General features: G+C 34.5%; 1 protein-coding gene across 10 annotated transcripts in view; it reads right to left on the minus strand.

Moving 5' to 3' along the window:
- The window catches only part of LOC134529396 (membrane-associated guanylate kinase, WW and PDZ domain-containing protein 1), a 356,729-nt gene that overhangs the window by 265,213 nt on the left and 76,513 nt on the right, over window positions 1–15,003 (minus strand). For 8 of the 10 annotated variants that reach the window (XM_063363421.1, XM_063363420.1, XM_063363422.1 and 5 more), the window contains exon 3: window positions 6,119–6,349. The exons of the other annotated variants lie outside the window; for them this stretch is intronic. In XM_063363421.1, coding sequence (XP_063219491.1) covers window positions 6,119–6,349 — 231 coding nt within the window. The remainder of the gene's footprint in view (window positions 1–6,118; window positions 6,350–15,003) is intronic. 10 annotated transcript variants of the gene reach the window in all.

Here is a 15,003-nt window from a genome sequence, read left to right on the forward strand (position 1 = left end):
GAAGAGGAAGACTGTATAACTATGATCTGTCAGATCTGACTAAAGAAGTTAAAGGATGTGAAGATGTTAACAGAGATAATGTAGATAAGAGGCTGTTGATGCATGTGAGCCCAGATTCCAACAGCTAAATGACTCAGAAAAAGTGAAACAAGTACTGAACATTGAAAAAGACTCTCTGGAATATAAAGAGCCCGAGTCCCCTGGAATGTGATAAGCCTGAGTCCCAGGTTGCACTTATTAGCCACAATGAAGCTGCAACCTGCTGCCTAGAAAAATTGCTTGACAATGAAAGCCGAGAAGGATGATTATGTTGATATTTGGACTGAGAATGATCAAATATGCTGTAAATAAAGTGTCAAGAATCCAAACATATGAGAACAAATGGCTTTTTCCCCCCCATAAATGATTAATGTTAACAAGTAACAGCTTCGTTTCAAGTTTTTTCTGTAAAAATATTGTTTCTGATGGATTGGCTAAGTGATTTTCGGGAGTTTCGTGTTATCTAGAAACATCAAACATCAAAACCATTTGCAGAATCTAGTTTCAAATGTCTGTGCACCAGATGAGACGTTCTCTATTGAATATTGAGCAATTGAAAAATTGTGTGCCTTTATCAAAAACCAGTTTTTTTATTAAAAAAAAAGGCTTGTTTACCAAATAACAGTATTTTTTGTTTAGAATGGTTTTAAGGACAGTGTTTACACTCAACTTTATATCTTTGTATTTTCACACAGAACTAAAATATGGTCACACTGTTTTTTCTTAAGTTCAACCTGCAGAGTTAATGTCTATTATAAAAAGTCTTGAATCTCATTACTTGCCATTAATGCCATGAATGGGTTGCATATTTAAAGCCAAATTTGAGTTTCAAAACATGTAGTGAAACCTTCATGCACTGTGTGGTTGAACATGTATGTACTTAACTAGCCTATGTTGTTTTTTAATAAATATAACTTCAAGAGTAAGAATAAATTGTTTCATACAAATATCTCAGCACTGTGTGTAAAGCACAGGGTCATTATGCTACGCCAGCTGCCCGCCCGCCTGCCCACCTGCTTGGCCAGCGGTGCAGAACATGGCTGCCTGCTGCACTATCATTCAACTGGAAGAGAGGACAGTAGGAAAATAAAAAAATAAAAAAAATATGTGTGTGTCTTGTCTGTGTGTGTTGCATGTGTGTGTGTGTGTTGTGTGTGTGTGTGTGTGTGTGTGTGCACGCACATATGTGTGGGTGTGCATGCATGTGTGTGCATGTGTATATGTGCATGCATGTGTGTGTTTGTTTTTTGTTAGCATGCACAACTATATCTTGAGTAATGTTGATAGTTAACATCCCTCTTCAACCATTGTAAATGTCCGTGAATAGCAATGTATGCAATTTTCAAGTGTCTGTTAAGATAGAATTTTGTGACCCAACTGTGCCCCAACAATATTTTTTCCACATGCTATTTATTTCCCACAATTTTACAGCAACATTTCATGACAAACACTACGGCCATCATTCTGCAAGTTGTGCACTATTGCAGCATCTATCTTTGACTGATGGAAACTTTCTTGTGTTAGATCTGTGAAAAGCATACCTCAAAAAAAGTTGCGTTTTGAAGACTTTTATACTCCTCCAACCAGGCAAACATTTCTCACTGATAGTAATGTGCGAGCTAGTTTTTGTTGAAACAACTGGCAAGAGAAAATAACTTGCAGATGATGGGTAGGAAATTAAATACAACAGACGGAAGGAAAAAACAAGGTGTAGAAAGTGTGCTGTGGTTGTAACGTGTGACAGTGTCCCCTCCTTAACCATTTCATCTCCAAATCTCCTTTGTTTTGTAGTAGTGCAGGAATAGAAGAGGTCATAAGAAGGTGGAGAGGAGTGGTCAACTGCTGCCCTCACCCACCCCTAGTAATAACGGAGTAAACACGATAAGTACCACACTACAACACAGTGCTGTATTACATTTCAATAAGCTGAGACAAGTTACACCAAGACTAATTGTATTCTGAGAATTTTACTGAAGAAAAATATATGGTGTGACCCATATTGGAGGGTAACCCTTACTGTAAATTTTTTTATATTTCATGCCTAAAATTATAGATTAAACACATGCAGGGGCAACCCTTCTGTGGGGAAATAAGTATCTTTTTAAGTGGTGAAATGGATTATTTACTGCAGTAATAAAAAATAAAAAATTTACAAAATAAAAGATTGAAAATATTTTCTTTAATCTTGCAAATCTAAGTTAAAGTAAAGTGAAGGTGTATTTACACTGGACACAACGTGTTCATGACACAAATGGCATGTGTCTGAGAGAAGTATAGGACATTTAGACCTCATACATATTCAGATGATATTTATATTTTTGATAAATGTCTGAGAGTTACTTCTAGTAGAATGTTGTTCATTTGTTTATACAGTAGAGCACCCCTCAGCCGGAATCATCAAGTAAGGAGAGGGGGGGGAGGTCTATTCCGGTCATGGGAAAATTCCGGTTAAGGGGAGTTGCGGTAGGGCCGGCCTCCAGGCCTGTTGAATGACCTTCATTCAAGCAAGCTGGCAGTCAAGTGTTTCTTATCACTGTGGGTGGGTGCGTGCGTGAGGAAAGAGGAAGAAGTAGAGGGGTCAGGGGAGTATTATGACTACAGCTGCGGTGTTGTGTTACTTCAGTGTTGACGTGTAAGTGATTCACACTTCCGGGAGAGTGTATAGTCACTGCCACGCACATACAGAAGAATAACACTTCATGCATCTCGTTTACAAACATAAAGTTAGAAAAATACAGGTAAATGTAGACTGTTTAACCATATATTAACATATAAATATGTTCATAATACATATTTATGCACTAAATTTTTGTCTACAAACTGAAAGCATCACACGTTGGAAGTAAATGTTACTCGCTATCACTTGTGTCTGCGTGTGTAATGGGAGTGGGTGTACATACTCTCAGGTCGGCTGTTTCATCATCACGCTGTTTGGTGACGGGACCTCACAAGATCTTAAACATATATGTAATGCGAGGTTGCTTTGTTTGCTTTGACTTCTCTACTTCCAGTTGTTTTTTAGGAGGTACAGGCTCATTAACTGCTGTTCACCTATGTAGCTTCGCTGCTCAAGTCCCGCTATCAGACGAGTCACGTGAAAAATGCATTCTTCCTGAGTGATTTTTTCTGAAGGTTCGTCTACATCGGAATCTGCACTTTCTTTCACGTCTTCTTTATTCTTGTTTGTGACCATTTCCACAATATCTTCATCTGTATACTGGTGCATGACGGGAACATCACAGTCAACAGTGAAACAATCCTCAATGTTGTTTTCTTGCAGTTCTGCGATTTCAGGACTGGTTATGGTCTTTGCATACTTCATCAGGTCATTCGCCATTTTTTTTCTTGAGAAATATTGAATCCACGGAAGTCTGCCGACTCATTTTAATTTTCTTCAGTGAAAATGATTGTCGGCCACAGTTTGTGCCAGGCATTGTTCAGGGTAGATTTAGGGATGCTATCCCAAGCCCTTGCAAGTGCCCACACTGCATCTTTTACACTGTAATCTTTCTTTATTTCCTCAACAGTTTTGTCACCATTTAGGTCAGTCAGGAATGATCGCAGAAACTGTGATCGATAGCGGCATTTTAAGTGATCGTAGGATTCCCTGGTATTGGGGCTGAATGAGTGACGTGCAGTTCGGCGGCAGATAAATAACTTGCACGTTATCTTTTGACAGGGTTTCAGCTGGTGGGTGGGCGGAACAATTATCCAACACAAGAAATATCTTGCAATCCAGGTCCAAGCTTACGCTGTTGCAGTGTTGCCTTGCCTGTCGAACAAAAATGTTATTGAACCAGTTTGTGGTTATTTTTGTTGTGACCCAGGCTTTCTTGCTTGACGTATATTCGACAGGCATTACCTTGACGTCTTTTAACTTTCGTGGCCGTATACTTTTATTGATGACCAAGAGTTTGATCTTGTGTGTTCCAGCTGCGTTAGAACAACCAACACTGTTATTCTTTCTTTGCTTTCTTTCATCCCAATATGCGTATCATTAGGTGTACACAAAGTATTTCTCGGCATACACCTCCAATATAATGCCGTCTCGTCTGCATTATACACCTGCTCGGGTATTATTTTTTCATCCGACAAGCTGGGCGAACTCCAGAACATACTTTTCTGCTGCTTCTGCATCGGCAGAAAGTTTCTCACCACTCAGTGCATAAAGAGAAATTCCGTGCCTTTTCTTAAACTTGTGTAACCACCCTAATTAAAAGTCCCATTCATAGTCAAGTTTAAGTTCAGCATAAAAATGTTAGCCTGCTCAGTGAGCATAGGTCCAGAAATGCTTAGTCCCTCGCTTCTCCTTTGTCGGAACCATTTCATTAAAGCTTCATTCAATTCACAACTTTTGCTTGGGCAAAGTGTTTTTCAAATCTCCATTCCCGCTTTGGATTCACTATCAACGTAAAATTTGCACAGTTCATCCTTTTGCTTTTTTATGTCATAAAGTGTGGACACTCCTACACCATAATGTGTGCACATCGACTTGACAGAACTTCCAGCATCTAATTTTTTTAACATGTCTATCTTCTCTTGAATGGTCAACATTTTTCTTTGCAGCTTAGCTGTGTCGCAAGAACCCGGAATTTTCTGTTTACTTGACATAGTGAAACAATGAAACTACTTATAACATAAACACCTTTATAGTGATTCTCGTCCAACGCGAAAACCAGCTGCGTATCGACGCAATGCGTGGGAAAGACTGGCTATAATTAGCTCTCTGACAGACGTGCACGTGCGCGCCTAGAAGGCATGTACAGTCAGGCACAAGTAGAAACGCCTCATTCCAGTGCGGAAATGTTTTGGAGATGTTTTGTAATGTTTTAATTTTTTTTTGAAAATTAGTTCCGGATATCGGGAGTTCCGTTTGTGGGAATTACGGTTGAGGGGTGCTCTACTGTACTGGACACTGGAATAAGTGTCAACTGCAAAAATTAAGCTACAAGATAAAATGGTGGACTGATGAAATACATGAAAAAAAGATTAAATACAGCATTAAATCCAAAATGATATAATAATGTTACTTCACATCCTTCAGGGGTGTATTATTCTGTTCGAAAAGGCTGAATTTTTAAAACGGAACATTAAATTGTGTATAAAATCATGCTGGTATTTACACATTGTTATAATTAAATTCAATTATATTTATTTTTTGCACACTTAAGTTTACTAAATAAACATTACAGAATTGGTTTCAAGCACATAATTTTGCCATTTAGAAACATAATTACTTCCAGTCCCTTGCCCCAAATATTTTTTTTTTGTAATCACTATTGAATTTATTTTGCAGATTGTGTTTTGTACTGTAAATTTTTTGTGTTGCAGCATATTTCTCACTGATAGATCTTTTTTAATTTTGCATCTGTCCCTATAATCTGTAGTATGAACATCCCACAACATTGACCTCGCTTCATAATAACTTCAGTTTCTATACATCACTCCTTAACTATTCTTTCTATGCCATTGCACTCACAAATACTCAGGAATTGTCTGACACCTATTTCAAAAGTTTAATGCCCTTGAACTGAAGCTATAACTGACTGACCCACCAGTATTGCCTAGATTATGTTTTTTACACTAGATACCATCATGCATGCAATAAGTATCCAAGATATTGTGGAATAAATGTCAGACACTCTGTATAAAAAAGTATTAACATTTGAGAGTAAAAATGTCTCAACACTTATCACTTATTCTTTCGGACACTAGGTCTCACGTTGGTCAACGTTTAAACTTAAAACAAGAAAGTAGTGCAATATTATATATATCACGACACTCACACTTGTATGCAACATTTATTCTCAGGCATGTTTATATTGATAATGTGAAAGTGTCAGACAGATGTTGCGTGATGTAAAAGTTCAGTGTAAATATGCCATAAAAGCAAGTAAGTTTAAAATTAAAATTTCCTTGATTTCCATTAGTCATTTTAGTGGAAGGAAAAAATACAGATTACAGTATTTGTACATAAGTTATATTCTTGAAGGATGAACAGCTCCAGTATGCAAAATGAAATACGCAAAGCACATAGAGGTTGAAAATCCACATAAAAAACTATTAAAATTAAAATTACCATCTCCCACCAAGATGTTTCCACCAATCAGCTCTGGCTCCATATTTTTCGCAGCCATAGCTTCTACATTTGAGCGGTTTCGTTTGCGCTTCCCCTCAGAGCTTGGATGGACACCAGGAAATATGCTACCCAGTGCCACACCTAAAATGTCTGGATTAAAACTCACACTGCAGCTCTGAGGGGGAGATACAGGAGGTTCCTTAGATGGCTTTGGAGTACCATAGTGATTTCCTGCACAAAAATCATAAAACAATGCACATACTTCACAATTCACAATTAAATTTTTAAACGATTTAACAGTCAATAAACCATGTATATTTAAACAAACTTAATTATTTTGATATCTTAATAATTTTACCAAAAAATAAATCCCTCCTTTTTTGTGGGTATTTTTTTGCTATTATACTGCTGTGCCTCTATACTTTATGTTTGAAGGTTGTTGACGGGGATGAGAAAGGAAGGTGTGAAGTAGGTATCTGCAAAACTTCAAAACTAATAAATACGAATAAAATATTTTTAAATTCATTTTGAAAAATTGATTCAAAGCTCCAAAGAAAACAAAACTAGTGCGTATACATTTTGAAGTTAGGATAACAAGATATAGGGACCCCGAAAATTGGTGAAGCATGAAATTCTGGTTTTTTTTTTTTTTTTTTTTTTAATAGAAACACAAAGTTTGGTGAGAAATACGCTTGTTTCCACAAGTTGATGGACGCCATTTCTGAAAACGTATCGCGGTACACCATTAATTTTTAATACAGGAAAGAAATTTCACCAACAAAGTATTTTGTTATCTTGATCATTTCTACTGCAGTGCCAAACGATATTATTTATGAACGCCTCTCATATCTTTGGTTATTTAGTGTAAAAGCGGGATGGCTTTGTTTACAGGAGAAGCTATCACACATTTTATATTTATATCTGTTTTTATGGAACTTTTCTTTTATTACTTAACATGAGACAAAAAATGTGGTCTTTTTCAAGTGGATAAAAACTTTGTTTCCTAGAAAACTTCCAATCAAATGTGAAAATAATACAGACATAACCTATCTTCTCATTTGTTTACACTTTACTTTTCAGTAATTTTATAGGCCAAGAAATAACTGTTAATGGTATAAGAAAACATGTTACAATGTGGTTTACGTACATCTAGCCCAATCCCTTTATTTATATTTACTTTAGTAGTTATAACATTTAGATATGTATACATTGTGTAGGTTTTACCCTTGCCATATTAAAGGAGTTGGTGTACTGCTTTATTTAGTACCCACCATGTGTCTTGATGATTTAACAGAAAGCATTTCAGTTTTTTTTTTATTTTAAAAATGTTACAGAGATAATCACACGCATATTGAATTTTTCTATTATTCTAATAAAGTATCTTTTGTGGGGGAAAAATAATAAAACTTAAATGATTATGTTTTATTTCCTGACATGTTCTCCAAACAAACTATAAAACGACACTGTGATACTTCAAGTAGTTTACTATTTTAACAAGTGGTTAGGATATGTAAATATATAAAAAATACTATACCATGAAAATGGTCAATTGGGCTTTATTCAAAATAAATACTTAAAAATAGCGGCGATAGTTGGTTAGGTAAACTAAATTAAAAATACTTTAAAATAGTGTGGATAATTGGGTGGGCTTGTTTAGCTACATTAAAAATACAGTAAAATAATTTTAATTTGGTAATTTAGGTAACTTAACCTAATATACTGTTTACACAATTTCACAATACTTTCTATCAACAAATAAGTACCATTAAAGCCTATTTTATTGATGAATACTCAAATTTTCTGAACAAACTTTGTGCCAAAAATTTCTCATTTAGCGTAATTTAATGGTCACAAACTGTAATTTGTAAAAATGTCTGTGTCATTTGCTTTGTGAACTTAATACATCACAATTTTGCAATCGTAATATGTTTTCATGTTTTTGTGTGATTTAAAGTCACAAAATTGTGCTGGAAACAATGCCTCATTTGTTTTTTTTATATTTAATGTACAAATTTTCATTTTTGGATACAGAGTTATACTATTTGAATATTAAATAATACTTCTAAATACCATTTTGATTCTCTTTTTTTATTGCTGAATTTTATTTACTAATGTGAAATTTTAATTACTAAAACTTTGAGATTCATGAATGATTCAAACTTAAAATCACTGATTCATAGATGCCTAGTGTAAAGGGAAAGAGTAGGTGGGACCCTGTGAACAGAGCATGGCTGCTCTAACACCACAAATGGACCCTGTTTACACCAAGCACTCCACTGATCGCCAAGAATTCTCCTTTTTTAAAAACAACATTTCAATATTTAACAGTGAAACAAAAAGAAATGGACTTAAGGTGATAGTTAAAAATTAAAAAAATAAGTTAGTTATTCATCCAAATTATTCCACTAATTATGGTAGAAACGTGTGCAAATACTGTCTCATACCAATTATTTAAACTTATTTAATCGGCATTAACTCTCACCATAGCCATCACCACCACTGAATATTGCATTCAAGCACTTTAATCATGTTTAACAAATGTATGAAGTGTGAGTGGAAAATTTAAATAAAGGGATAACCACTGCTCAAAAAGAGAGGTTAGGTTTGATTAAGGTGGCAGAAGAGAAAGCTGCTTATATTGTCACTTTAAGTATTTTTATGGCACTTTAAAAAAATTTAATTTTTCATGGTGTTTAACTTTATTATTAATGTTTTATTGAGAATTTTTAATTTTTGGAATTTCACTTTTTCTTATTTCTAGTCTTTCGGCCTAACAGTTGTTTTCTTCAATACGGCACCCTCGCTAGTCATTAATAGCCTTGTTCCTCTTTTTATCGGTGCACTGCATTCGCATTTCCTGTCCTTCCGGACCTAAGCATCACATCACTTTTCCACCTACTTATTGCAAACTCAGTTTGCACACTACCCACGTTTGCTTTGTTATGTCTTTTCCGCAATTCTGCAACATAGGCACAAGAAGTGCTACGCTTGATTTTTTATTTTAACTTTCTATTGAAGAGCCAATACATGAAATCACCCATAATAAAATAACTTTTTGACATTTTTTTATTCATGCAATTTCTATTTATATATATTTCTGGGAGTACTAAATGAATATTTAAATACAGTAGAGTCTCGCTAATCCGGACTTGTCCGGACCGGACCCTGTCCGGATCACCAAAAGTCCTGATTAACCGTGATCAATTTTAAAATGTATCAAAAACAAGTTTTATAGGCTAAAGAAAAAATCTTTATGCTTAAAAATCAACTGTGTTTTATTATGAAGTACTTATGAAACTAACTACACATGTATGTAACTTATAAATAATACAATACATTAAATTTACAATTAATTTACATTTAATTTTTCGTTGAGTTTGAGCACAAACGCTTGTAATGTTACGCCCGACAGCGGAACGACTTGTTCACGTTGTTGGCAAAACCAAATGTACAAAGCATCGTCTAAAGTTTTGGTTTTATTTAAAGTGCTTTTGTTACCCAGACTATCATTAATCACCCTTTGGCACAAACATCTTCAATTTCTTTCCAATTTTTTTTCCAGTCAGAAACAGTTTGTTTTCCCACTCCTAAATCTTGCACGATTCTAGTTAATGATTCACCCGCATCAATACGAAATAAGACTTGGTGTTTCTGCTTCATTGTTACAGTCACTTTCTTACGTTTAGTAGCCATTACGTTGCTCTTAATAAGTGCACACAATACAACACTCACACTGAATAAAAATAACTGTCATGAGGACCTATCACCAGCACGAGTAACCATCAACTGAAGGGAACAAAACAAAACAACTCGCAGGTATAGTGTGAGTCACTTCTTGGAAAACAGACAATGAGCGGAAAACTAGCGGTAAGACTCCCGGCAACTGAGGGCAAGAGTACCCTCTCTTAATGTATTTTCTTATTTTCCTTTGTCACAACATTATTTTTCATCATTTATTTTTTTTAGATCCGTCCGGATTAACATGTCCGGACTAGCGAGGTCCGGATTAGCGGCACTCTATTGTAATTTCATCATTACCACTTTGAATTCTAGCAGCCATTTTGTTTATGAAAATTTATCATTTTTGGTGTTTTAAGAGGCAAGCGATAAGTTAAATAACATTATTGTTTTTTAAAACATCAACTTGAAATTAAGAAAATTTTCATTCTAAATGAAACTATTTACAAATCATGTATGACCCAAAAATTAAAAACGTGTTAAGGAAATAACCTAAAACTGAACTAGAAAATTGTGCTTTAATTTGAATAAATTGAAGAATTTAGGGTATTTTTTTAATGAAGGAATTAAAACACAACTTTAATGTTTTTTCCCTTAAACAGATAAGAGTCTTTTGGTTAAAACTGCGTAGAATCACAGAATACAAGGCTTTCTTATGGTTTTTTCAACTTTTTTAATACAAATATTATTTGATTAATACGTAAAATACTTACTACATGACAAAAAACTTCAAAGTTTACACTTTTTTTTTAAATTATTTAAAACAAATTTTTATTTATTTTACTTACATACATTTTTATAATAAACTATGTTTTAGAAAAATAAAGAAATTTCTCTTACATACTTGATAATATCTGATGTGATAAAACTTTTTTAACTCCCAATTGTTTATCTTTTTATAATATTTTTAAAAACAATCACCTCAGTACAATACTTGAATACTGAATTAATTTTTAGTCTGTTATGTTTATGAAAATTTTGACAACGTATGAAATTTTTTGAAGCAATCTGGCACGCACATAGCAAAACCACAGTCTTCGCACCGAGTTTCTTTCCTTAGTCTTTTACAACTGTTGGCTTTGCCTGCATCTGAACATACTTTACAATATCTGGTCGAGTTTTTTTTTTTTTCAGTTGGTGGAATTTTCTTCAGAAAATGGCGAGCAGACAACCGATTTGTAGATAAGGATGATGACGAATGAACCTCTGTATCGGTAGCGCCATACGAAGCCAACTGGTTTCCAAGAGCCTTCATTAAGTTTTCCAAAATAAGTTTTGTTGCCATCGACCCTGGTTTTCTTGAACAAAATGAATTTGTTTACAATTTACATCAAAAAAAAGGTGGGAAAAAAACTTCTTCCACCATTTCATTGACTTTCTTTGAAAGGGATAAAAACTGAATAGTTGATCAACGTGATCAACGCCAGTTTTGTTTATATTGTAGTCTAGTACAATATCGGGTTTGATTTTAGACCCCTCTACCTCTTACTTCACTGCATGAGGCTTTGTGTTTTGTGGAGAGGCGTACACATCACGTGTGTCCTTGCACTTTACAGCCTACAAAGGACCACACCTCCGAAAAAAATTTTTCACCTCTCGTAAGTTCTTTACTTTTTAGTTCAGTCGCAAGCCTTTGCGGTTTTATTTTATACTGTACCCACAGCCAGGGTCTTTTCATCCCACAACTTACAGAATAATGATGGACTCGTATAAAATTTGTCCATGATAATTGTGTGTGCCTTACCAAAATAATCATGACACAATCTCCTAACAAGACATTAAATAGTTATCCACACTTCCAGCACCAAAAGTGTATACCTCACAATTTAGAACATATCCTGTATTTATGTCATGAAGAATATATAACTTTACACCATACTTATGAGGTTTATTTTTTATATAAACACGGAAGTACAAACGTCCTCGAAAAGAACACATTCCTTCATCAATAGTCAGGTTTTCTGATAGATAAAAACAAGCTTTACATTGGCTGACAAATGATTGAAAAACAGCCTGACTTTATGGAGTGGATCATGATTTTCTTGTTCTCTTGGTACGCAAGTAGCATTTTCATTTATATTAAGCATGAATAATATAGACCGGAATCTGTCCCTACTAAGGAGACGTCCAGGAAATGGAGTGTGCATTATGTTGTCATTAGACAAATAATCTGTTATCTTGGGTTTCTTGACTAAGCACATGTGAATTATAATTGCAAAGAAGTAATACATTTCTTGAAGCTTGACAGTAGTCCAATGCTGCCACATTGAATTTAGCTTCAATTTTTTTGTCCATTTCAGTTTGTCAATCATGGTACCTGAATATTGATTAGTTTCAGACTTTATAATTTTTTATGACTTCTGTGTCAAAAAAAAAAAGGAGAAAAACAGTTAAGTTCATCAGAAGTTTCATCAATGTCAATAAGAATGTCAGATGCTTCCTTTCAAACAGACAGCTGTGGTTGTCTGTCCACCGATACCCAGAAATTGGCTCCAGGTTTTTCATTTGCTGGTAATTGTGTCCCTGTATTGGAATCTAGAAAGAAAATCACATTTACTGCTACTTTATTTGCATAAGCACTTTACTTTTGTGTTTAGGTGGAAAGGAAACGATTAGCAGCACATAAAAAATTAACATTTATGAAAGCTGGGTAACTTACCAGAACTATTACTTGAGCAAGGCACCGCTGAGTGGTCTTGTCTAGTGTCATTGCTAAGCTACGCAATGTAAATTAGCGGAATATCGTCTTCATCTAAAAAATAATAAATAAATAAACAAAGTGACAAATGCATTTACATGAAAGGATCCAAGGGCAAATGTATATATTTTCAAATCACAAGGAAAAAAATAATACAAACCACTTTCATTGTCAGTATTAGGTGTCTTGGATGAATGAGTTTGTGAAAGGCCATTTTTATGACAAAACTGCTTTTTTGTTTCCTGCTTTTTGCAAAATCTTCATCTGTAATATAAAATAAAAACATCCCTGATAAGATACGTACAAAAATTAAATGTATTTAGACATAGGTAAAACATGTTTCAAGCACCTTCAGTAAGTTTTGTATAATTGCATACAAACCTGATGTGTCAGAATAGTCAGATGATGGTTCATGCAAAGAATCAGAACTGCAGTCTTCAGCTTCTGAACCAGAAGATGCATGAAATCCTTCCTCTTCGAAAAATTTATCACCCTCACATTATCTTTTCTCCATTTCCACAGCAACAAAAAACAGATAATTCACAAGGCACAATGCAGCACGCACAAAACCGCTTCACACGTAAAACAGTACAGCACATGGCATCTAGCAGTGACCAATAGAACAATGAAGGCTGTGGAAAACGTGCGTGACAATCCAAGCTCATTTTCCACTCGAGCAAGCTCATATCAGTTCATGAAAACATCTGCTCAAGTCAGGCTCAAGTACCGATCATTGGATTAAAATACCATGCTCGAGCCAAGCTTGAGCATGGACCCGAATGTGTTAAAGGTACAATAAGGGCAATACTTCAAAAAATTTTGATACCTTTTAAATGTCTCCTTTAGGTTTCACGAGCTGTCAAATATCACTATTTATTTAAAAATTGTTAAGAAAGGACAACATTAAAAAATATTAAATGTTCCCACAATTCCCATCAAGTAAATGGTATTTAACACATAGAAATTTCATCATTGTGTTTTGATAAAAAAAAAATTTTCAATTGAAGAAAAATTCGGAATACACAAATGATGCACATTGCAGCATGCACCTTAAGGGAATTGGTGCACCAGCATAATAATCCAAAAAACAATATATTTATTTATGATTCAGCTGTAATAAAGATTTTAAGCATTCTGGTGTAAAATCAATATTTTTTTTATTTTTAAATCAAAGTTAATGTCAGTTTTCTGGAATTTTCAACATTCCTCACTAATTAAAAAATATAAAGAATTTAGTGATAAAACTTTTGATTAAAACCATAATTATATATGTAATCATTACTAATTTAGTGTATTTAAGATTTTAATTTCAATGAATTAGCTGTTACAAAATAATGTGATATTCATTTGCAAGTTTTTAAGCATTCACGTTTCAATTATAATTTAAAATCCTTTCATTTTGTCGTCTGTAGGATTGACTTTAATTTAGCTTTTAGTTTATTGTAATCGGACCTCAGGTACAATGGTAGTACCCAGAGTTTATGCGACGTGTAATATCGGCGACAACGTGTGGCAAAGTGCGCTGGACTGCGGAGACAGCTTTTGGCAGTTTACGGAACTTTTTGCAACCAGTGCTTTCTCTCAACCCGCCCTGCGCCGGTCCTCTGTTTTGACGAATGGGAGGCGGGAGAATAAAGATGGTACCTGTTTGAAGGTCAATGCACTCTTTTTCAGAAGACAATAGAACTTGTTTGGTGTATCATACAAGAACAGCTCATTTTACTATCAGCTGCAGGGGCAACTCAACATTTGTAGTGTAAAATATGCTACTCTTGTTTTATTTTGTGATTTTGATACAGAATTTATTTCTGTGGAACGAGATGTTCAATTTTGGTCAATTGAAATGCTCCCAAAGCTAAAAAGTTTTATCTAGAATGTGTATTGCCTGAAATAGCTGATCCCAGGCATAACAGTAGTCTAAGGTGCAGAGATTCAGACTACATTAGTAAAGCACAAGAAAGAAAGCAAGTTGCCAAGGGAAAATTCCAAGGAAAAAGTTTAGCATCAAATACAAGAGATTGCGATACGACGTTTGCTGCCTTAATACAATACTACAGTTTAGACAAATCCATGCATACTATTATTGATTAATATGTTGTTACAGTAAATGTAGTGAAAGACACATTCACACTATTAAATGTTGGTTAAAATAACATTCAATTTGTATAAAAAATTGACGAAGTCTTATAACGTCAAAACCACGGTGATCTTGTCATTCAAGAAACTGAAATTATTTTATTCATCGATATTTCCATTCCGGGGATGTTCTAAATTGTCTTTGATGGTATTTTTCTGCCATTATTTTTGATGCTTCAGTGCTTTTCTGACAATCCTGTTAGTCCCGAAAACGATTTTTATGTAAATACCGTATTCAGCCGAAAATAAGACGACCCCCCAATCATGAAAACATGTTTCAGGAAAAATTATAAACTCACAATCTTAGCATCTT

This window comes from Bacillus rossius, chromosome 2 (assembly GCF_032445375.1).
Source record: "Bacillus rossius redtenbacheri isolate Brsri chromosome 2, Brsri_v3, whole genome shotgun sequence".
Taxonomy (NCBI): Eukaryota; Metazoa; Arthropoda; class Insecta; order Phasmatodea; family Bacillidae; genus Bacillus; species Bacillus rossius.